Source organism: Struthio camelus, chromosome 2 (genome assembly GCF_040807025.1).
Source record: "Struthio camelus isolate bStrCam1 chromosome 2, bStrCam1.hap1, whole genome shotgun sequence".
Taxonomy (NCBI): Eukaryota; Metazoa; Chordata; class Aves; order Struthioniformes; family Struthionidae; genus Struthio; species Struthio camelus.
The window spans coordinates 150671796-150696723 of NC_090943.1; the positions used below are offsets into that span (position 1 = coordinate 150671796).

At 38.8% G+C, this 24928-nt stretch overlaps 1 protein-coding gene across 3 annotated transcripts in view; it reads right to left on the reverse strand.

Annotated features, from left to right (window-relative positions):
• The window catches only part of NECAB1 (N-terminal EF-hand calcium binding protein 1), a 62596-nt gene that overhangs the window by 6509 nt on the left and 31159 nt on the right, over window positions 1-24928 (reverse strand). For all 3 annotated transcript variants that reach the window (XM_068933074.1, XM_068933072.1, XM_068933073.1), the window contains 6 exons: window positions 23706-23803; window positions 10812-10948; window positions 9414-9526; window positions 6133-6209; window positions 1934-1987; window positions 205-317 (listed from right to left, as the gene is read on the reverse strand). In XM_068933074.1, coding sequence (XP_068789175.1) covers window positions 205-317; window positions 1934-1987; window positions 6133-6209; window positions 9414-9526; window positions 10812-10948; window positions 23706-23803 — 592 coding nt within the window. The remainder of the gene's footprint in view (window positions 1-204; window positions 318-1933; window positions 1988-6132; window positions 6210-9413; window positions 9527-10811; window positions 10949-23705; window positions 23804-24928) is intronic.

The following is a 24928-nucleotide window of genomic DNA, read 5'->3' on the forward strand; positions in this document are numbered from 1 at the left end:
TGAAAGTACTCACATATACTTTTGACAGCCCTTTCTAGTTTTAGTTGTCTTTTAATTGTTCTATATTAATACACATGCATTATCCAGCCAGGAAGGAAGATGTTGCCGATTCTCTCCTCATAAATAGTATACCGCAACCTAGAGGTTATTCAAGGAAATACGTTACATTCCTTCCTTCAGCCCAAGTAATAACACTGTACTTACTGGAAGCAGCTATCCTGAGCAGAAGCGGATTCCACGTACTGTTTCAGAGCAAGCCGGAACGCCTCTATATCTTCTTCTATCACAGACATTTGACGTTGAACAATCATTATGTGCTGATACAAATAACAGTACAGTATTATTGCCATATGATGCTATGAATTCCTTGTACTTTAAGGTAAGAAAATCTGTTATAAAACAACAAAAAAGATTTAATCACTGAAGAAAAGCCACAAATTCCCTTAAAAGTTTGCAGTGCCTGTTTCAGTGCTCTGAAATGGATAACTAGAATAGCGGATGAACGTGGCTTTTACATCTACGTAGGCTGATGGACAGAAGGAAATTCTAAGAAGGAGAATGCCCCAAATGGGTGTCCACCTCCGAAAAATGATGAGAGTTGTCCAAACCCTGGATGGAAGAGTCTCTCTGGAAAAGCGTGAAGCAAACATTGAACTTTGAAATACTTAATAATGAAGTCAACACATTTCCTTGGGTGAATCTATATGCAAGCAAGAGTGAAGTCTGAGGTAAGAGGCTATTCACATAATCTGAATTAGATGCAATACTGCATTTCATTGAGGTGCTTATCTCCTTTTCTGACTGTTGAGGAAATGCAGTCTTCTACCTTTCAGAGGTCTGACTCATATCTGAGTGAGATGCCTAAGGCAGCCCATGTTAGATAATGAATAGGGAGTTTTTTCCTCCACCTTTCGTTTTTTTTAAAAAAAAAAAAAAGAAGTAATCTTGATAAATAGAGAAAACTGTAGAAACACTTAGCATCAGAGAAGACCTTAGATCTTAGTTTCTATGCTTATCATTCAATATCATCACTTTTAGTAGCTTACATATTGACTCATCCATTGAAACGTTCCAATTTCACTGATTAAATATTTAAAGAAACACCGTGTGCTTCCTGACTAATACAATTTCATCTATAGCACGGGTTTTGACTCTCTTCTGTCTTGATTATTGATGCTGCTGTGTCATGGTTTACCCCCTCATAAAGCAGCCAGGCTAGTAATCTTGTTTGATCTCATTTAAGAAAAAAAATCTAATGTAAATCTTTGAAATAAGCAATGTGATAAATACGTATTTTGGGTTTTTTTCTATATTTGATGTTCATTTTCTTAGGATCAAAGTCTGGAAATTTAGGAATACTAGGGTATTTGAAATATTGAGTTAAATCAAGACATGAACACAATTATAAGTAAGTTTATTTCTGAGTATGATTTTGGTTTTGCAAGGTCATTATCTCTTAATGCTAGATGTTCTCTCATCTTACTACTTAAGGTTTGTTGTAGCAGTTTTTTGAGGGAAGGGGGCTGTACAACCCAATTTGAAGCACACAGGCAGCTTTAAGTGATGTTAAAGGAACAAAGAAGATACAATCCCATAAATGTTTCTGTCAATTTTGCTAAATCTTGGTAATGATACCTTTTACTCCTTTTGTGAGCTGAGTTTTTGGCTCACTGTACCTTTTGAAAATAAATAATGCAAAAATTATAAAAGCTATGCCCAAGTATTACAAGTTTTGCTTTGTTGCTTCTTGCACAGTGTATTTTGCTGACTAAAATGGATTCTTATCACTCGAAAAGTGAGGATTTTTTTTTTGGTCTTGTTCCCCCCCCCCCCCCCCCCCCCTTTTAACAAACTGAGATCAGGTGAGATTGTTGTCTCAATACCTAGAATTGAAAATCAAATGTCAAAAGTCATTATCTTGAAAAACACTTACAGATCTTGCATTTTCTTCTAAAACTTCTTCTTCAAATGGCTCAAGCTTTAGGTCCTTTCAGGCAATTGGAAAAAATGGAAATATAAGAGGTAATACTACAGATGTATTCTAGACTTACTTTTTCAGTAAACTATTCCAATAGCTAGATTATGTTTTATCTCCAGACATTTTAATTAAACCCCTTGCTTATTAGCTGCAAGTCAAATATAAGCATTGTGTGCAGAATGTTGCACACTTCAATGGTTAAATTCAACCTAGGCTCTTTTGTATACTTTAATGTTTTTGCTTTTTCAAATCAAGTAACTTAAACCACAAGTGGGTAGTTCTTCATTTGCAACAAATCTGTTTGTTTGCAAGCACATGTTGCAAGCATACGTTGGACTTTATTCAGAAAAGATGGCTATCTGCTTGAATTGTCATGTGGCGTATGGAGGTGAGCAAGCACGGTCATTTGGAATTAGCTGAATGTTAACTACTCTTATGTCATAATGAAAACTTTATACAAAAGCAACTTTTCCAGAAATGGTTGCAGCCACAAGTGACTGCTTTCTAGGCTTGTAAAACAATGTGCAAATGATTCACAGTAGGTTTCAGCACACTTCTGCTGCTCTTGCTTCTGAAGGCAGACTAGGCAGCAGCAAACAGATAAATTTGTAAGGAAATGGTATGCTTGCTCCATATGGAAGCTAGATGTGTGCTTCATGATTTTGTGATTTAGGCAAGCATCATCTAGTAATGCATACAAAATTATAATTTACATGGTCGATCCATGTGATACCCAGTGATTCACAGCTATTTTAGCACCTGAAAAAAGCAGAATTATTTGCAATAAGCAGGCAGAGCAAAATTCACTGTTTGTTAGTGGTGCTTCACTTACTACAAACGATTCTTGTGTCATGGAGATAAATGAATTTTTCTACATGCAGTTGGGTAAGGATTGATCAGCCTCAGGCAGCAGGCATTTTGCCAGCACAGATACTATACTCACTGAAAAGCTGGTAAGACGTGTGCAGCTAGAATCCAAATGAACGTGGAAACCCCACCAACAGCACATGGCAGAGCAAGTCAGCAATCAAATAGTAGTCACACATTAACTGCTTGTAACTGTACCTCTCATGCGGAATTTGTGTAGAAAAACATGAAATGTGTGTGGGGAAAAAATCTTTAATAGCTTATTCCTCAGTGTAGAGACTTCAGATAGAGAAGAGGGTTGTTTTTTTGTAACATTTCTATTGCATTATTGCCATATACCAAGCTTCATTTTTTTTTTTCAGTAAAATCCTTTTAAATTTTAAATTTCCTTAAACTCCTTTTGCGTTTCAGGAGGTCACTGGCAGGCTAGCAAGCTGCTACTTCCAAAGCAGAGTTGGAAGTACAGCTGGACCAAAAGAGATGGTTGAATTTCAAAAATTCAAAATCTAATTTATATCTATTCAGAAAAATTAAGTTGCTACTGAAATGTCATTAATGTGGCAACTGCTGTGTAATTACTTTGCTCATGCAGAAATAAACTCTAAGGAGGAAGCTATTGTATGCAGGCAGATGGCTATCCCCTGGCCCGAGGCTTAGCTAACTGACTGATCATGAGGAATGGCTGGATGTGAATGAGAAGCTGCTAAACTGAGTGAGAAGCTGGCGAAGGTTACAGAGTGCCGGGAGGAATGGCAGAATTTCACAGACGGTTAAAGGGAAGTTAGAGAAGAGACCATCAGATTTCATAGATAATTGAAGGGAATATCGAGGACCTTTGGGGGAGTGGAATCATGCAAGGCCAGCAGTACCTAGGGTAACTATCGGTAGGTAATACCACATAAAGCTGGGATGGCCTAGGTAACAGAATTAGCAAATTTTGGTACAGATGCAGCAAAATTCAGATCAATGGAGAAGAGGTAATTATGGACAGCTCATTTATTTGGCAGGGGACAATGGCAGAGAACGGGATGGGTCAAGATGGGTATGGGAAGGACGAGTGCGGGAAAATGGAGAAGAGGGAACATGAGCGAAGCCAGGTGCATGTAAACAAATTGCTGGCGAGTACACTTGTCGGGCCGAGCCTTGTGCCTGATCACGCCTAATTATTGTATCTACTTACTAAATCCAATTCCAAAGTGTTTTCTGTGTGCATGTACGTGTATAATTTTTTAGTGAACTTCAAGTTGGACTAGCAGGCGAGTAGGGGGAGACCCACATCTGCAAAGGCCCAAGGTCTGAGCCAATGACTGGGAAGGGGCCTGGGATCCAGGCATGAATATTAGATGGACTTAAAGCCCCTGCTAATATTTGAGGGATCTGTGAATGTGGTGTGTTTTATCCCTCTAGAGACAGTGAGGGTGTGTATGTGTTTCACTAAGACATCCTCCACAGGATCGGCATGGATGCTCCCGTGTGAGGGCTGCCTGTGTTTACATGGGTGCTGGTTAAGGCGCCTGTGTTGGTCTGCGTGACCAGCTGAGTGTGGGTATGTGTGTCTCTGCCTCACGGTTGCGCGTGCTCAGCCTTGCCACTGGCTGGACCTACAGAGAGGAACAGCAGCAGCAGCGTCTATTAGACAGACAGGAGAAACCTCCTGGGCAGGTGAGTGCACCACTCTTGGCTCTCATAGGCCAGGAAGAAGGAAATCTCCCAGGTCCCAAAATTCACTGAATTCAGCTTCTCCTTTAGCAGCTATCTGAAACTGTCTGTCAGTAGAGGCACTTCATATAGGGCACTATACAGGAATTGATACCTCACTTTTTCTTCTGCCCTCCTTTCCTTCTACAAAAGAAGAAAAAGCCACCACACACAGACAGAAAACATCTTTTGAAGTATGAAGTAGCACTAGGTTTGAAGTATGAAGTAGCACTAGGCCTGAATGAAAACTGGAAAAGTAGACAGAGGAATGTTACTCAGCTCCTTAGAAGCCCTAGGAAGCCTTGGTGTCTTTGAATCAGATGGGTCATTTGCCAAACTTCCCCAGAGTTAGAGACCCTTGGAGGGCTGAGCTCCAGCTCAGGAACTGCTGTGTGGGGGCCCGTGCAGCCAAGGAGCCAGGGCAGCTCCCGTGGCTTCCAGGCGCCCGGAAACTCCCCTGGCAGGAGGGTGCGAACTGCATCGGTGCTTGCTGAGACTGTATTTATTAGCTAAGTGTTTGAATTTTTAAATATCAGAAATAAATCTTTCTGTCAAATTCTAGTAGGAAAGTTTGGACAGGACAAGAGGGGAAAAAAAAGATCACACCCTAAAGGGGAGGCTTGGACCATGTTCCCCAGGACAAGCATAAGTAAATGCAGCAATATCTTCCAGTCATACATTAATGTGGCTTTTCAGATCTCCATGAAAAGTTGTATCTGTGGAGATGTCAAAGGGGAGTGTGGAAAACTGTTGGATAGCTGGTAGCAGGAAGATCGTGGTGCGTTATCTTTGGGGAATGGCCGTAGTTTCTAATGATGGGATTTGTGACTTGGGAACAGGTAATTTTAAAAAGGACCAGCAACTTTTTCCTAACGTTTTGAGAATTTTGATCAAATTCAACCCAACAGCCTGGCCTGTGGGGATTGATGTGGGAGAGGGAAGGGATGGAAAACCCCAAACTTCGGGTCCATTGTTAAATTTCTGATTTTTTTTTTTTTATTTGAAGTTATCCTTCCATCTCCAAATTGTTAGTTGTTTCCTAGAAAGGGTTAAAATATCTCAAAATAAAATAAGTATCTTTATTTTTGGATTTGCCATTTTGTTTTGTCAAAATCAATCCTTTTTGTTTTTTCCAGAAAATCAAAAAATCTGTTAGCCACACATCTTTGCCTGAAGCCTGAAACTTACATATTTTAGAATGTTGTGCACAGTACATTGCATATACAGCAACCGTCAGAGTCCCACGGTAATGTTTTATGTTATTCATATATGCAAGGAGTGTGCTTTGTATATATACAGCATGTGCATGTATAGCATTAAACATGCTCATTTGTCTGTCAACTCCAGAAACCAGCTCTGTAGATACTGATTGGATCGTGCTCTCATGAAACAGGAATAAGCAAAGTGAACAGAAAATGTAGGCGTTTAATGAGTTTTAGCTCATGTAGCTGATGCTGAAGTTTGAGCCATTACCTGTTGGAAAGACAGTATGACTAGGACATTGATGGGCATTTGTGGTTTAAGGATTGCTTCAGAAATCTTTACTGAAAATGAGAGAAAGAACAGATTAAAAAAAAAAAAATGCACACCTTCTTTTCTAGTCTGTCAATCAGCTTTTGGAGTCTGTTTATCTGGGTTATCCACTGATTGTCTTCCTCAGTCCAACCTTTGGAAAATTTAAATAATGAAGAATATAATGCTACTAAATGCTAGAACATAGTATATTCATTTACTGTGTAAAAAAAAAAAAAATCTTGTTGAGAAATACAATTAATTACAAAAGATTGTGATGCAATTAATTCAATGTTCATTTAGGTGTAACTAGGAGGAAGCATGATTTTAACTGTAGCAATGATTTTCTTTCTTATCACCAGCAGAAATCCAAGAGAAAATGCAAATCCAATACAAAATTACATTCTATGTTAACTCCAGTGTGTTTGAAATTGTTGCGATACCTGAAGAAAGGAATGCTCTTCTCTGCAGATGGAACCAGCTTGTAACCTGAGCACATGCTACTCAAAATAAAAGATCCCCTTTTTAGGGGGTTAAAGCTTTCTCTTTGTTAGTATCTCTGCTGCTTTGAGTGGATCAAAATAAAATGAGAGTGTGGAGTGGGGAGAAAACATGACTCTGGATATCTTGAAGAATTAGAGACGAGCTCTGTTCGGACTAGCCTTTATAGCGACTGATAGTTTGGGAAAGGAGACTATTACTCTTCCTGTTCCTCATTTCTTAATCTTCTTTATGTAAAGCAGTTTCTATAAGAGTCAGCTCTCCTGTTCCATAGCAAGCCTGTCTCTGGGATTCCTTCCAAATACACCCCATGAGCGGATCGTGTAATATGTCTTCTCTGCAATCCCTCTTTTTCCTGAGAGCGCTAAAGAAAGAAGTGCAGTCCAGTCTGTCTTAATTATTCCAGCATGGCCAATACATCTTAGGCTACCGAATCTTTCTTACGCTTGCAGATATCAGACCTGCTGTTAGGGCCCTGACCACAACAACGTTGCTGTGATCGGTTTTGTTGGTGTTCTTAACGTCCTGACACAGTGCTTTTCTCAGCCTTGAGTCCAGGAGTACTCAAGGGTTAAGAATGTATGGGTTCCTTCCCATTGAAAACCATCCTCGTGGACTGCAGAAAAAGAGTTAATCAGGTGTACATGTGTAATGGTCTAGGTTTCTGGCATGGTTTGTTGGGGGGTCTGTAGTTGCTGAAGGAGGCTGTTAACATGATCCCCTAGAGTGTCTCCTTTGTATTAAGAATATGGAGCTTTCTATTAGTTCCAAAAAGGCTCATTTACCTGCAATAGCTGCTTTTTTTCACTTACTCTGCAGGGGGTCTTCAGCTATGTTCATCTGCAACATGGCATCTTGCAGGTTTTCTTCCACTAATTTTGCGTATAATCTTGTGGTGGACTCTGTAGTTGATTTGCTAACACTAACTGGGTGTTTCCTTCAGCTAATGATCTTTCTTTACTTTTCCAACCAAGCAGTGCTCCTAGGTGCTATTACGTAAGCTTGGTGAGGTGGAGAAATAGGACCATTAGGACTGTTCCTTCCTACACTAGGTTTTTGCTTTTGAGATTTTGATTTTGAGATTTGAGATGCTTTTGAGATGTGCAATTTTTGCCTGTGGTGACTGCAAATTTTGACCAACTTAAGAGTGATTACATTTCATCATAATAGCTTTCCTAATTTTTTTGTTCCTTTAAGTCACAGAAGTCAGCAGCAGAGGAAAGGCTAAAGACACTGGACGTTAGTTTTGTTTTGTCTCTTCCTTTGGATAGGATATGACCTTTTCAGAAGACTTCTGAGCTCTCCACCTCTCCTGTAGTGACACTGCTGCTGTATTATCACCTGCTATCATATAGCAAAGATGAAGCTAGTAAATGTAGTTCCACAAATGCGCAAGTATCTCAGAGTCTCCCTAAAGTCTCTAGGAAGTTTGTTGTTCTGCCATATCTGAGGCTTTTAGATGGAAAGGGTAATACTCCAGAAAGCAGATGTGTGTTATTAGAGCACTTTCTGCAGTCACCCATGGTACGACTGTTTACATAAGTGATTGCTCAAAGGTTGTTTTTCCAAACTGAAGATTTTTCAGTGGGCGTTCTTGAAACATACGTTCATAACCCACTTCTTTTCCAGCTCAGACCTCTCGTGACATTTGGAATATATTTTCATTAAACAAATCCTGATGCTGAGGGCATACCACAGGTGTGATTCACAGGGGAGACAGAGTATGGCCTTTTCCCAACAGGTGCAAGGGCTAAAGACATGCTGGCTTGCATGCTGAGAGGGTATGCACACCTATGGTATAACTGTGTGCGTGGACAGCCATCAGGAAGCAGGAAGACAAAATGCCAAGTCAAATACACATCAAGAGATGGAAGAGGCTTATGTAGCAAAGTGCATGAGAATAGCTGTTGAGAAAGTAGCTAGCTCATTAAGATTACATTAACACAGTAGCTGGATGTGGTGTGGTATGGATTTGTTTGGGTCCCTCTGTACTCTGGAATTAAGAATGCAATAACGATGCTACGAGACCTTCCTTGTTACAGACACCAGTGGGTCACAGCAAGGGGCCAAACATCAGCATGTAGTATAGCATTATGTTGAATGAACAGTATCATTTCACTGAGCGGCAGAAAGCGAGTCATGAAAGTGCCTGACAGAAGGGTCTTCAAAAGAGGATTAAAAAGGAAGAGGTAAGCACGTGGCCGCCAACAGCGAGATCTACGTGACTAGTCAAGAAATGAGCTTGACCCATCGTGTTGTTTGGTGTCTCAATCATGTGTGTGCCTTGACTCTGAGAGACATGACTAAGCGTGAAGATGCCTTCACTGCCACCTTAGGTTTAATATCACTGCTTCCAAAGAATCCACTTTTTACCCTCTCACTTTTTCCAGAGTAGAAGTCATGTTAAATTAAATCTTTTCTCTCTTCAGGTTTTGTATTTCCCCTTTCAGTTTCTTGCTTGTTTCCCTCAGCTGTAATGTAAGTCATGATAGACAACCTGGTTCTCTATAAACTATAATCCCAACTTTTCATTCATCTGTAGGCTCTAAGAAGTGCTGAGTGAACCCACAGCCTCAAAATAATATCCCTGTGGTGCACTGTCCAAGTGGAGTCAGTGCAGAGGAGAATTTGGCCCAAAGTTATGTATTTATTTTTTATCAGTTCAAAACTATGGCTATGTATTTGTTTTCCTTACCCAGTATGTCATATTGAAGGTACGTTTCTGTCAGTAAAGTACCTGAATTGATTAGCATTTCTAGCTTAAAAACTGGGGGGTGGGAGGGTGATACATGTATATTTTTCTTTGTTTGTGTATGTGCATGTGTTTTAAGTGTATTTAAAATATGAAATACCATACCTGTGTCGAAATGAGGGCTGTTTGGTGATAGGCTGTTGTTTCTTTGAAGCCTTCGAGCTGAACGTTTTCCTGGCCGTTTAATTGAGAGCACTTCTGGTTTTGTTGGGCCTTGTCTATGTAGAAACAGAGGACAGTTCATAAGGTAACACGTGAGCGAGCTTCTCTTTTCTTTCTGTTTTCACAAAATGTGTTAGTATGTTCCTTTTAGAATTAGGAGAAATACCTCTTAAGACTACTGAATTATTTTATAGATTTTTCATTATTAATAATCAGGTGTCTTTAGATTGCTAGTCATTAAAGAGCATGGGGTGGGGGGGGAGAAGAGTTAAGTTGGTAACTTATGCCTATCTTTTAGAGTCATAAAGCTGGAGGTATGTCAGTGATGTGGTTTTGACCTAACCCAGGGAATCATTCACACAGCTTCTTCTCACGGTTTGCTAAGCATTTCGTAGCATCCGTGTGACAGAACTGGGGTCACACAAACAGCTGACACATACCAGATTAAGAAATTACTTTTATTTATACTGTGAAGGCAGAGTCCTTGACGCTTGAGAGTTTGTATCTAGTGGTTTCTCTTTCATGATTGAGGTGAGGAATACTGAAGGACCAGGACTACATTTTGAATGTTTGGTCAAACTGTTAGTTGCAAAGAATATTAGACAGGAATCTAAACAGCTCAGTAAATAATTCACAGATCACTACTTTAGAAGACTGTGCTGTCTCCTGAAGCACAGAATGAAGCTAAACCTCATCAAAACCTCCTGAAATCTCCCTTTAGATATTTTGTGATGTTATTTATTGCAGTGTATGAACAGGATAAAATCCTATAACAGTGAGCCAAACTGTAGCACCTCCCCAGTGTAAGAACTCTTAGGCCTCAATGGGGTTTTGCTTCAGTCTGTTTGCTCCTCAGTTAAGTTAGAGGCAAATTAAGATAACTTTACATAGGACACCTGTTTACTGGGGCATCTACACTAAGAACTCACCCCATTTCCTCCAAAATAGCTGTAGTTAAAGTGCTGAGTTGACCTGGCTTATGTTTCTTGCGCTGCTACCTTAGAAAATGGGGGAGGTGGTATTTGCATCAACAGTATCTCAACTCCTCCTTCTCATTTTATTTGCCATAAACCATGCTGACAATCCAAGAGGATATTTTTGAACAGCTATACTGACAAACCCAGAAAAAGAAATCGCTGTAATGCCCTACCAGAAGAGAAAGCTAGCCACAAAAGGGATTCTCCTTGCACTGGGGCACTAGATGAAGTATAAAACAGTCTTGGTCCAAGTGCAGCTTCCTGATATATTTTGCATCCTTATACAGCTTACGCATTTCTAACACTGTTCTCGAACCTCAGCTCCTCATCCAATTCCTCCACACTGGGCAGAAAGCTGGCTCACCTTTCTTGCCGAGTTTGTTCCTCTGTGGCTTCCATGGCACACTCCAGAGAGGTCTGGAGGGACTGAAGCTGATTCAGTGTTTCTTTCAAAAGAAAGCGAGTCACAAACTGCTCCAAGCTAGAAGATTCCTGATAGTCCTAAAAATACATTAAAAATTGGTGACAATTTGCACAATATATTAGAAATATATGAGAGGAGATTCAGACTTCATCCAGAAGAGAAGCAGCATGAAAGTTCTGGTGCTTGTGCATGCAAACCACATAACTGTGTTTCGTGTTTCTGGACAAAAAGACCTCTGAATTTCCACGTATGCACACTTTTTCCATACGTGCTAAGGGAGGCCCAGGTGCATACTTACGCTGCTTTACAGCATAGTTTCTGCTCAAAGAAAGCTTTTACATACATTTCTCAACTCCAAGTGATGGCAGTACCACAGTAATTCTTAAGTATGAAAAAGCCATACGGTCATACAGTGCGCTGCAAGTCTAATATCTACTCACAATATATGCTACTAAACCGGTTCTTGTTGGAAGACTTCTGCTATAGAAATTTTAAACCACACATGAATCTGATATCAAGCCAGGAGCTTTATGTTTATTTCTTCTGTCTTCAGATTAATCGAGTGTGAGGTAAATAATTTATTTTTAAGTCTATAGAAGAGAGGTACTTGTGGGATACATTGTCTGTCTACTTTTTGAGCAAATACCTGAGGCTAACATCAGCCCTGTAAGTAACATTTGTGGCGATCTCTTTATGGGATGCACATCCTATCATGCAAGAAGAAGGCTAATTTATCCTAAATTTGCTGACCTCTGCATTCTAACTGACTTAGAGCTCTGTTGCACCTGACAGAGATGATTTTTGCCCAAGTATTGGTGTTTACAACTCTTCTATGCAGAAAACTTACTTATTGCACCCAATAGGGCAAGTGGCTATTCAATATTTTTCTTAATTTTTATTGAATTCTCCAACTATATTATCTGCACAGATATCACTTAAATTTCAGTGTAACTTTTTACTATATTTGCGAATGATGTTTATCTATGCACTGAAATTAGTGGGATTATTTCCATTGATTGTAATTGACATTAAATGAGGTCTCTCTATACTTCCTAATCAAAGGGTTAAGCAGGCCACATCCCTTCTGTACAGTGTTAATGTGGCTCAGTGACCTGCAGGATGGATTGCGAAGGAGGAATTTGGCTCTAAGGCTGACAATTCTGAACTTACGATGACATTGGGCAACTTTGACCAACTTGCTGAGTGTCACAGTTCCTGCCTGTTGAAAGATAACTTACTCATCCTTGTAAGATTCTTTGAAGACTATGGAAGGTACTTAGAATATATAAATTGTCAGCATTACTATAATTTAAGTCTTGGAGGAAAAAAATTGTCCACAAGAATCCAAATGAAACCTCAACTCCAGTTCTTTAGCAGTGAGGAGTTACCAGCCATGCTTTGTTATCATTACACCGCTGTTTATTTCCCAGAGAAAAAGGCCTCACCTTCCTTTTACTAAGGAGACACTGGTACGAGATTCCACTAGAAGAGAGAAAATGTTAATTCTTAGTTAAGAAAAATGTGTATCAATTTATTAAGCGTATACTGTGTTAGAATTAGATTAACTGGTGTGCATCAGCATTAATAATGGGACGGCGTCTGTAAGTGAACTGGAAAAATGGCCTATTTTGTCAATTTTATAACCATGAATTGCAGTGTATTAGCATATATATTATGCTGCGCAGCAGTTTGGGCAGTCTGAATAAAATAAGTCTGTGTTAACATATCACACCTATTGTTACTTTTACTGATTGTGGGTGAAAGAGGGTAATTTTCCACATCCCTCATCAAGAGACAAGTGCGACCTTTGTGAGCAGCTAAGATTTGAATTTCCGTTATGCAACTGAAAATAGATATAATTACAGATTTTCCTATGAAAAAGGTCACAGTGATTTTTAAAGCTTGCTTGCAGCTGCCTTAAAAGCTGCAGAAGAGGCTCACCTTTTATAAAGGTGGAGTAGGAAGGGTTCAGGTATCTTCTAAGGGAGTCCGCATTTCAGATTTAGTGACTCTTTTGATCCCCTTGAGCCCTGGTTCCCGCTCCAGTTCTCTCCCCCTTAGGTGACCTGACACAGTGCTGATCCATTTTTTGGAAAAGAAGCTCCTTGAGATAGTGAAGGATAAAGATAGCTGTGTTCGTTTCTTTGGGGCAAGCAAACTAAACCTACTTGGCACAAACAGGTAACTGAATGTTTTCAGAAGGGCTGAGGCAAGAGCCCTGCTAACTGCAAGGGTGAAACCTCTCCAGAAGGAGGAGGAAGAACCCTAAGAGTGATGGATGGATAGTCAATTAAGGCATCAAAGGGAATGGTCCAAAATTCATGCAATAGCAGGGAGCAAGATCAGGAGAAAAAGAGGCAAACATCTGTGTTTAATAGGGAGAACCAATTTATTTGATGGTAGAAAAGGCAAATCCTGAACAGATTACTTCAGGTGTGTGTATCAGAACTTGCAGAGTGTCCGAGCTGGTGGTTTTAGAGACAGAACTGAGTAACTGTGGTCCAAGCCAAAGGCTGATCTGTTGGCGCCTGTGTCACTTACGTCTTTGTGACTGTGCGAGTATTTTGTGTCTGGACTAGTAGCCTTAGTTACGAAGAAAGCACATCTCTCAAGGTCCATTTTACATAATTTAGTTATATCGTTTCATATCTACAAGGAGCATAATAATGCATGACATAAAACTAATTTATAATTACTATTTTTTTTAATTAAAAAAAAAAAAGAGAGAAAGAGAGAGAGAAAGCACTGTGTATGCCTAAGCTGCCTATCGCCAAGATCCTTTTCAGGATGTGGAAAGGCTGTTAGAGTGTGATAGGATTCAACTTAGGAAGTTTATACAAAAATACAAAAAAACTAAGCCCCAAATCGTTAGGCTAGAGGGCTGGAGATTGTATTTTGTTCTCTTTGCAATGCAATTGAGTGGCCTAGATGGTGTAAGAGTCTTTACGCCCTGATATCTTTTGATCTTACTAGGGAACTGATGCAGCAAAGTCTGATCCTCTCTTCTCAGTGAAAAACATCTCATTCTCAGCATCTAGAACTGACAAGCTGCATTTGTCAGTTGAAGCAGGAAAAAGCTTATTAGCAATGTATAACAAATTCCATTTAATCAATCATAGAATAATTTAGGTTGAAAAGGACATCTGGAAGTCATCTGGTCCATCCCCCTGTTCAAAGCAGAGCCAACTTCAGAGCCAGCTTGGGTTGCTCGGGACTGTGTCCGGTTGAGTTTTGAACATCCCCAAGGATGGAGATTCCATCGCTTCTCAGCAACCCCGTCCAGTGCTTCACTACCCTCACCTTGTAAAGTATTTTTCTTCTGTCCAGTCAACTTCTCCTTCTGCAAGTTGTAGCGATTGCCCCTTGTCCTTTTGCTGTGCACCTCTAAAAAAAGAACGTTATTCCATCTCAGCTATAACCCACTGTCAGGTAAGAGAATTAGATCTTCCCATAGTCTCTTCTCCAGACTGAACAGACCTAGTCCTCTTGGTCTTACTATATTGCTGTTGTATTAAATATTAGTTTATATAACAGTTTATATTTTTATTTATTCTTTATTTATAAGTGTTTATAATAACACTTTATAATCATTACTTATTACTATTATATTACTTTGTAATTTTCTGTTTCCTATTTTATATTATATCAAAATATTTTCGTAAAAAATATTTATGCTTATCTTTGCAGAAAAAACCGGAAGCAACTGAAAATTAGTTACCATCAAGTCTAACTCAGCAAGTTAGACTGTCCTTAATCTGCTTAAATTGCCCTTGATCATGGAATGTTTCTCGTTCTGAACATTTAGATCTTAGATTAAAGGGAAGCCAGACTGAGAGATGCTCATTGTGTTGTCTTGTGATTTCACACAAATGCAACTTTACCAATATCCTCTTTGTAAGAGGCAACGGATGCATAATAGGCCAAACTATTATGAAGGATCACTAAAAATAGATCCAATTTCAATTTAAAAATTTGGCACAAACGTAGCAAGTATTTCATTTAGAATAAACTACATGTTTAAATTCTGGCTACAGAACTGGAGCCGTGACAATCTAGAGTAACCACTTGCAGTGCTGACATTCAAGAACAGTCAAATAAAATCCACAGCAATGTGTCATTATAGGAGAATACTGAGGCACATTTTTAAGAGTGTCCATCAGAGCAGCAGCATATTTTGTCACTCTCTTTTACTGGGATTATTGAAGGAGTAATTATTATAGGAGTACTATTATTGTAATAATAGTATGTATAAAATTCATGCATAAATCAAAAGTAGTTGGTTAACTCTTATTAAGTGCACCAAAAAGCTTAGAGATAAGTAACTGTATTTTGGCTTTTTTTTTTTTTTTTATATCAGCAGGTGGTAGCAATACGTGTAATTCAATTGCTCCTGGGGCTACACTGTAGTAAAGTAAACAAGTAAAACATCAAAGTTGTAGGTGGAGTGTTTCAATAGATATTGGCAGGGGAATGGATATATTAAATGCTTTTTTTTTTTTTTTTTGCTGTGAAGTGATTTCTATGCCCTTTTGTATTTAAAGGCATGGATATCAACTTAATTAAGGTTGTGGGTTTTTTTGAAAGTTCTGACAACTTAACACAGCTTCTTCTGCTACCAGAAAAATTTGAGCATGGGCTTCTTCTGACCCGCTAGATCTAAGAATCCCACAAAAGGATCAAAGAAGTTCCCAAGAGTTATTATTAGTCTGATAAAGAGGTAGGAGGAGGGGAAGGGGGTGAATATCTAAAATATCCTTGCACAACTGCTCAGAATTCATTACTTGCAGCTCTTTGATTTTTTCTGCATTTGACTTGACTTGCAATAACAGCCATGATCTTAAATTATATAGGAAATAGATAGAAAATCCTATGCAATGAAATTCCAGAATTTCTCATAGCATTAATAATGTCCCTAGATAAAAATAGCTATTCAGTCATAGGACTCTCTCTGCTTTGTAGCAGAGTGTACCGCAGGTGGTGTATTCAGCACTGTCACCAGCAATCCTCTCTTCACATGAATTTCCAGCAGACAGCTGATGAGCAGTTGTGTACGTGGATTTATGCAAAAAGCTCCAGACTCCAATTCTAACTATTGGCAGTTATGTCTCATTAAAAATCAGGGAAAGAAAAAATATCAGGGAAATTCAGTCAAGACATTCAAGGCCAAAAGAAAATACTTTTTGATGGTTCATTTTTAGGAATTTGCAGATGGCAGTTTAATCAGTTTTATAACAATGGACAAAGGAGAATATGAGAAACAACTGTGTCTGCAGATGGGAACAAATGACCTGCATTCAAAATCAATGCATGTAAAATGATAGTTTGGTTAACCTCAGTAAAGCCTTCCTATCACTGTTCTCAGGCAGCAGGGCTATAGTACAGTTATGCATTACACTAGGGCACATTTTGCTGCAGAAGGAGCATTTGTAAAAAATGCAGTTTCACGGAGACCAAGACGACGATTCTGTGAAAATTGTTAATAAACTCTAGTCATATGTAAAAACTGGTACTAGCCAATTTAACATGGATTTTGACAAAACAAAAAACAATTTGAAACTTCATTTTTCTCACACAGAATGTTAGTTGTGTATTACTGACATATTTTTCTAGCTTTTTCTCGGTTATTTTGTTTTGAGATATACTTTACATAATCATTAAAAATATATATGATTAAAATGTATGATTAAAAATATGATTTAAAAATCTAGATATTCTGGTTTATAATGGGTATCAGGCCACCAGAGTGCAGTGTTCTACATAATTACTATAAACGTACCATCAATAACTATATTGCATGCCCCCGTGTTATTCTTTCAGCTCCCATGATCTTTTCTCCCATCTCCCATGATCTTTTCTCTACTTTAGCTGGCTCCTATTTATAGAGTATTCAAGAAATTTTCTGTAACAACAAGGCTGCGTTGACTTCACTTAGTTTTTCTGGGCGAAGCAGAGAAACTGAATGATTTCCCTAGGAGTGGAGAATTAGAGGTGCTGGGCTGGTGACCAAGGCCGATATCTCACTGTTGCACAGCATGCCCTCTCCTTCCTAAATTTTTGCAAGCAACAGGTAAAAGGCAGTTACTTTTTTTTTTGCCCCAAATGCTTGAGTTGGGAGGCTGTTCCTGAACTTGTTTGCTTTAGTGAATAGGAATTATGTTTCATTTCAATCCCAAACTTATTCAACGATAATTTATGTTTTGCATATTTAAATACTGGCTATAAACCAGCCATGGTTAATGCTGCCTAAATGGTGTCTGGTAGTTTGCTGAGCCTACTTCCCAGCTATCAGAGACCGATCTTGTCATCTCTTTGATAAAATAGTTGAAAAGGAAGGAAAAAAAGAATCCAAAGCAAAGAATGTGAGGTTATATCAGAGTCTGAAAAAGAAATTGTTCAGACTCTCACCCCTTATTTCCTATGTTTGTCTGCCCTTACTTTCCCATTTAAGTCTGCAGTGCTTTTGTCTCTGGAAGAAAAACAATGCATTTCTATTAACACGAGGTGTGTGCACTCAGAGGTCACCTCGCTCCTGATTCAGTTTTGAAAAAGCGTACTGCAGCTATTCTAGCCGGAGAGCCTTCTCCCTTCTGTGGAAGTACGATCTTGCAGTACGTTTCAGGAAAAAAAGAGATGTAAGAAATGGAAAAACAAAATAAGGGTGATGAAAAGAAGGCACAAGGAGACCAGACTATGGAGGCTCTTTAGAAGGTGGTTTTAAATCATCTGAAACAGCCCTTGCCTCCCCTTCCAGCCTCAGCTGCCAGTCTTCACTGCCGGTGCTAGTGGGACCTGTGTCCTCTTTGCCAGCCTTCTACAGATGTCTTAGACATCCTCAGATACCCCAGGCTCTCTACAATATCACTAGACACCCATGTTGTGTATATTGTCCTTATTTCCTAAGAATATGATATTTTTGGTGATTAAATGATTCCCTGAAATTCTTTTTCCTACTTTACTGACTAGTCGAATAGCTTACCACCAAGAGCAGGTTGCATGTGCAATAAATTATAGTGATATCTGATTTTTATCAGAATAAAAATGATAGGACAAAACCTGTTCTTACTGAATAACTGACAAATAGAAACAATTGTACAGGCTGATAACTTAAAGAGGACATGTTCCTTGGTCTGTAAGTTTCCTGTTTTCAGTATTCACAAGTTGACTATTAAGGTTAATAGAACTGAGGTGCCAAACACCCTAGAATAAAAAAATAGTCCATTTTTATCGACATACCTAATTATTCAGTGATAAACTTCTTTTCATGTGCTGTGGGTTGCAAAGTTTCTCTTCACTGTGTTTGTATGTGACTGTAAGCTATGGCATGGAATAAAAATGTAGCTTTCCGAAAGCATCATGTATATTTCATTAATAAAAAAGTTAATATTAAATATTTTAATTAATAGGTTTCTGCATCTTGTTACAAAGCATGTCAGGAAAAAAGGCTTAAAGAACAAGCTTCCCAGTGCCTCCATAAGGGTTTGCTCAGTCTTTAATTTTTGATGCTTCCTATTTATAAGGTGAAGAAAGAACGAGGTAAACACAACTATCCCAGCTTGTTCTTTGATCAGGAAAACTGCAACCTGCCAGCTACAAGAAATATAACTGACACCAATGACTAATCTGTCCTTTTCCACCGCTGTCCCGAGCAACAAAGCCAACTCATACAGTCTCTCCATCCTGAGGAGAGAAACAATCAAATATCAAATGCCAGAAGTCTCCCTATAAATCCTCAGATATATATTTCCCTTCCTTGTGTAAGGATAAATCACACGGAGATCAGGACCACACAGAAGGGCTCCCCCCGTATCCTCTGGTAAGATGTCTTTTGCATTTAAAGCATGTTGATTGCAACTGTAATTAAACATTTCCCTTGCTGAAAAACGTTCCTTTTTATATCTATTTCTCTGCGTTCTTTAGGCTAGCACTTTCCCGTCAGACAAGGACCGCAAGACCCGTGCCACTCCTCCGCTAGTGAGGGCTTCCTGTGTTCCCATCTCAGACACGGCCCCGGAACTGTTCATATTAGGAAAAAAGTCTGAAACTGGGATCAGTGAGCTCGTGCTCACTGTGCAGCATCAAAATCTGCAAACACCCGTACTCATTTGAATGAGACCGCTGAAAGAGTAAGCTGCTAGTCAGTTTGCTTAGACTGGAAGGATCTGGCTCCAAAATAGTAAAAGAAAGGAGTCTGGATCCAAAGTCCCTTAAAACTGCTAAAAAATCTGGAACATTTTCTCCCTTAGATGACTCAGTTTTTTTTCATTTTCAGAGTATAAGAATGGTAGCAAGGAGAAAAGCTCAGTTCAGGAAAGCTGCACTCATGACCTTTTCAAACCACAGCAAACACTACTACATCCTTCTGCTCTGGTTTTAAGTCATTCATTTGAGAGTGGCTTGCAAGGAAGGAATCTTGCTCTTATCAGTTTTAATACATGTGAGTATCCCCAGAAAGGCAACCACAAAAGCAAGCAAACTAACATAAAGCAAAGAAATTCCTCAAGCAGGCCAAAAAAATCACATAAGCTTTGGAGGGAAGGCACATTAGCTCCTCTAGCCTTTTGCTTTAACATCTTTATTTCTGCAAGTATTTTAAATGCATGGGGATGAATGACACCTGCTTTCTCTTACAGAACTTATTTTACCTGCACTTAATCATTGCATTTCATTATGGATAACATTTTATGCCATCTTAGTTTCTTCTCACAGTTTTTTTAACCCTCCTATTTGCACTGGCCAGGGTTTTTTTCCTTCCTAATTGTCTCATGCCTCTCAGGTCCGTTCACAGTGGGCAATGCAGTGTGCGTTTTTTAAGACAGTATTTTGTGTAAGAAAATGTCTGTTTGTAAATCCTGTGGAGACAGATAAAGTACATTGAAATTATACTGTAACTACTTTGCAGGAGTCAGTTATCTGCTAATCTGTTAGGAAAAAAACAAACAAACAAAAAAATCACATGAAAATCGTTTGGAATGATATGGGCGATTAGATTTTAAATCCTGGTTTAAATCTAGGAATCCATAGCCAAGCCAAACTCTGATTGCCCTTGGCGAGAGCTCTTTCTGACTAAAGGCTGAAGCAGCTCATAGGTAGAGAGTATGTGTAAACTACGATATTTATTCAATAATGTCTGTGATTTCCAAAACTTATGGTGAATTAAAAACAACATGAAAAAAACAAGACAACATAAAGAGTCAAATCTCTTCATGTAGAAAAGCTATTTGATATATACTTTTGTACTAGCTTTATAGATATGAGTCAAATAATATCATTCATTTTGGTGTTATCAAATTCGGTTTAACATATATGGTAGGAAGCAAATAAAAGTATATTAAACTTTACTTTTTTTTTAACTTTTAGGTCTGTTTATATCTGGAATAAGGAAGGTTTACAGGTTCGTTTTTTAGAATTTCAGACATGCTGATCCACTGTTTTGCGGATCACATGCTGAGCTGTATTTTCCGCTAAAGCCCGACACTTCTGGGTTTCCCTGGAAACCAGACATGAACAATTTAGCTCAGAGTCCGACTCTGCAGTTGCCTCTCATGTAAGGTATCTACCAGGAAAGGACAATATGACTTGGTAGGAAAGTAGGGCTTTTCTATGTGAGGGACACACTGGTGATTGTTTATACGACTCTGTGGTAGATAAATAAAATAAATGGAGTGCCACATTGCTCCCTTTTCCCTCAAATACTTAGACAGACTGAGCTGCCTCTCTGAAAGGACACACAATCTGGAAGAGTTTTGCAGAGACTGTTAGAGGTGCTGAGCTTTCTCAAATCCATGAAAAGTCAGAGGGGCTAGAAAGCCATGGCAACCCTGAGGACCGGGTCTGTAGTTAGCCCCAAGCCCCGCAGAGCGCGGTTCAGGTTCAGTCTGACGAATTCCTGCCGCCAGCCAAAGGACCCTGACATGTATAAACGAAAATGTATTCCAAACACAGGCAGCATTCTGTTAAAATATTCAGCTTTGACTGTGTCTGACAGCATACATTACCTTTTCGTTCTGTTGTTGATAATCAGATGTAGTACTGAATCATTTATATACCATTTATTGCTATTGGAAGGACAATATCCTGTCTTCTCTCTCTCTCTTTCTCTCTCTCTCTCTCTCTTTTTTTTTTTATTTTAATAGGAGAAGAATTTGAATCAGCTTACTGGAAACTGGCCCAGCCACTGTAGATACCCTGTGTCTTTGTAGCTATCAAAGTGTAGGTCCTCAGTTTTAGGGTTTTTTCTTTCTATATATGAATTCTCTAAATAGGTTATGGCTTATGTGATTGTAATAAAGCTGATCGTATTCAGGGACTGCTATGGGACTAGGCTGGTGCAATGGCAGAGCAATGCCAGTGTGTTCGTTCACGTTCAGAGGGGGTCCAAGCCTTGCTCTGGATACAAACACATTCAGCTCACTGAAACAGATTCAGCTCACTCAGGCCTGAGTAGCTGCATGCTTGCGCTGGGACGCCAACTTCAGCTGGGACCAATGCTAGCTGCATCACTTGGGAGTGATGGTGATGGGACTGGCCACGAAAACCACTTAACTGTGCTATCTCAGCATGCTAACCAGGTCTGGCTGCACTTCCAGCTCTGATTTTAGCTTTTAGACCATCAACATCAATAACAGCTTGGACTATTTAAGATGAGAGTATTTGATATTTGCACTCCAATGATTTGATCAGGTAGCCAGGTCACATAATAAATATCTGTTTCCTGAGAACTGAGTTCATGTTGAGAGTGCTCTAAAGGTTGAATTTAGAATTTAATTTCTGTACAAAGCCAGAGTTGCTGGGCATATCCTTGATGGAAAACTATTTTAGGAACTTTGTAGGTGCATATTTTGTCTGATTGACTGTATCTACATACTTTGTCTACTAACCGGAATTGAAAAAATTTCTTGCAGCGTTAGCTTTGCTCTAGTCTTACCACCTTGAAAGAACTTTGTCCGTTGGGATAGTCCCATCAGAAAGGAAAACTATTAGGTTTGAATCTTTAGACATGAAGATAAAATTTAAGTGAGTTTTTCTCTTTTTAGATTGGATCCTCAAGCAGATAAATGCAACTTAGCAGTATTCCGATTTTCTGATTCATTGTGTAGTCAGTTCAACGCTTGCTTCTTATAATTCTGATTATTCTACTGAGACTCCTCCTCTATAATTAACTTCTAAAGTTATTCTTAAATGCCTCATTCTATTTGCTTTCAGTAGTCTTCAGATGACATGTTCTGCCCTTTAGCTGTATTTTATACGTGTGCCTAATTAAGCAGTTAATTTTTTTGAGTTATGTGTAGTGAGAATAAACTAATCTGTTCCTTTGCAGTGTCCAGGCCAATGAGGCAGTGAGTCAGCTCACATTCACTTCATTAGGAATGGAAGAGGCACAGCATGAACGGAGAGACATTCAACTTGCTGGCTCACTTGCTGATACAGTTTCAGGATTTTATTTTGGCAGCTCATGAAAAACGTATGGGTGCTGTATGCCAGGGATGATAACTTCACTAGAGAAGCACAGTTTTCTCCCCGTTGATCACTGATTGACTGAAGAATGCAATTTTTATTGCCTGCACAGGATCTCACTGAATAGTTCTGGCTCAAATTTATTTTCAGGACTAGAATAAAAAAAAAAGCCAGCGCTGATGATTTGCCTTTCAGTGACAGCCTAGTGATTAGGATCTGTGGCCAGGTGAGGACAAGCTAGGTTCATTTATTAGCCTGGTAGGCTCTTAACCTCACCTTTTGAAGCTCCTCCACCTTGGACAGAATATAACGATCCAGCCAGGGAGAAAAGGTGTGTCCCTCAACGTCCTGATGTACTTGCGGGCAGACACCTAGCTGAGATGGGGGCACGAGCGGATATGAGTGTGTAGTGGACATGACTGCGTCCATGAACACTCAGCTCATGCGAAGTGGATCGGCAGCCCAGTCTGTCCCACAACACCGACTGGAGCTTGGCTACGTCTGCCTTGAGAGGACAGAGAAACCGAACCTACATCTTCTCTTTCTGGGACGACTGTCCCCCACTGCGCTGGTGAATAACAGACCGAACATCTCCTCTTTCCTGGCTTTGTGAGCACTGTTTTTCTTTTTGTTAAAAACATCTGAAATGGAAATGAAATTTTGTTCTCCAACTCAACCCAAATTGCTGGGTTTTGTTGTTGTCAGAGATACTTTCATGTGATTTACACCGACCAATTATATTTCTAGAGTTATTTGGGAGCAACTCCCCAGCATTTACATAGCTGCTGCCAGGATCATATTATAATCATGACAGTACTGGGATTTAGTGGGCTTTAGGGACTATGAGGGGAGACAGTCCTTTCTCATCTTTTCAAAATATCCTGGCATCTACATTTAACAATATCATAAATGTGACTCCCCAATATGTCTCCAAATGACTCTCCCTTACCTAATTTAATGCTAGTCATTAATATAGTTGAAGTCATTTACGTAGCTTTTTGCTGACGTGTTTACTACCTCAAAAACTTTGGATTATTTTTTCAACTTTGGACTGTTTTCAAATGTTGATAATACTTACCTGCGTTCAGACTGGGACATGGAAGCCTCTCTGGGCTACTACAATGTGAAGAACATCTTTTTGATCCTTCACAAAGGTAATTTTGATTATCTCTAAACTGTAATACTTTGCACATAGCGCTTTACCACTGTGATACTTGACCATTTTGTCAAGTCTTTTCCTCCTGCACCTTTGCTATAAAACCATATATATGTGGAAGAATTTAAACATGAATTAGCAACTATCTGTAGATAACAAAATACTGGATGCATGTTCAAATGAATAAAATAATGTGTAAAGAAAATCTCACAACTTTTACTTACTTTCTTTGTTTTGTCCATTGCCTTCAGTATAGTAATGTTTAAGTCTTCCAACACTGACAGAACATTTCCATACTCTCCTAAGTGCTGGGAAAAATATTCTAAAAGAAGAAAACCCAAGTCACTTATTTATGACCTGTCAAAATGATATTGTATTAAATATCAATTTAATTGAGTCTGAATTCGGTTATGGTATTATTATTATTAATTATCTGAATGTATAAAGTGAACGAGATATACAATAAAAGGACTATTTTATTCTTAAATTTTATTACCATTTCATTCAAAAACATGGGAATACCTTAAATAACTAAAATCGTTGTTTTGAAACTTTTTCCATTAAATGAGCTGCCAAAATGACAAAATTAAAATATCAGGTTGACAGCTGAAACAGACCTATTTTCAAAATGTCTGCATTTCATCTCCAAAATTGATTTTCACTTTAACAATCTACTTCACAGTTGTTGGCAGGAAATAATTTTTCCATGGATATGTACTAAATCTGATAATATTTATATTGATAGAAAAATGAACAACATTACTAAAGCCTTTATTTACAGTTGGAAGAGAAAAGATCAAGAGGGGGCTTCTGTGAGCTGGGATCAGCTGAGACCAGCTGTTTCTCCCAGGGCCTCTGAGAAGTGAGATGGACCATGAGCTGGCCGGTTAAGCTTCTAATCAGCTCTCCTGTGATTCTATTTTCAGTAACTATGATTAATATAATTTTTATAAAAAACAGGGAAATCACATAAGTTGCAGAAGACAGGTGCCGTTTAAATAAAGGACATTTAAACAGAAAGAGCTGATATGAAAGTCAAAAGCATACTTCAAGATACTTCAAGAATAAAAGGGAATTAAGCCTTTGTGTGAAAACTGTATTTACTCAAATCCTAGTTATATTTGTGTCGGACTAGAATAGCATAAAAGCAAATACGATTAGTATTACATCTGCAGACATTAGGGATTCCTCTATGTAAATGCTGAAAGTTCTTAAAAAGAAACATAAATACAAAGCATATCTGAGAGATGCTTATGGAGTGGATCACATGTACAAAGCCAATGATACACACTGTCAGAAGGTTAATATTGTATGAAAAAAACATATGTATTAATAAAGGGAATCTACTAATCAGGTGAGAAGAGTAGCATGGTCTGTAAACACAGCAGATACTAAATCAACAAAGCCTAAGAGAGGAAGAAGGCTGGAATAGGATCAGTGAGGCATT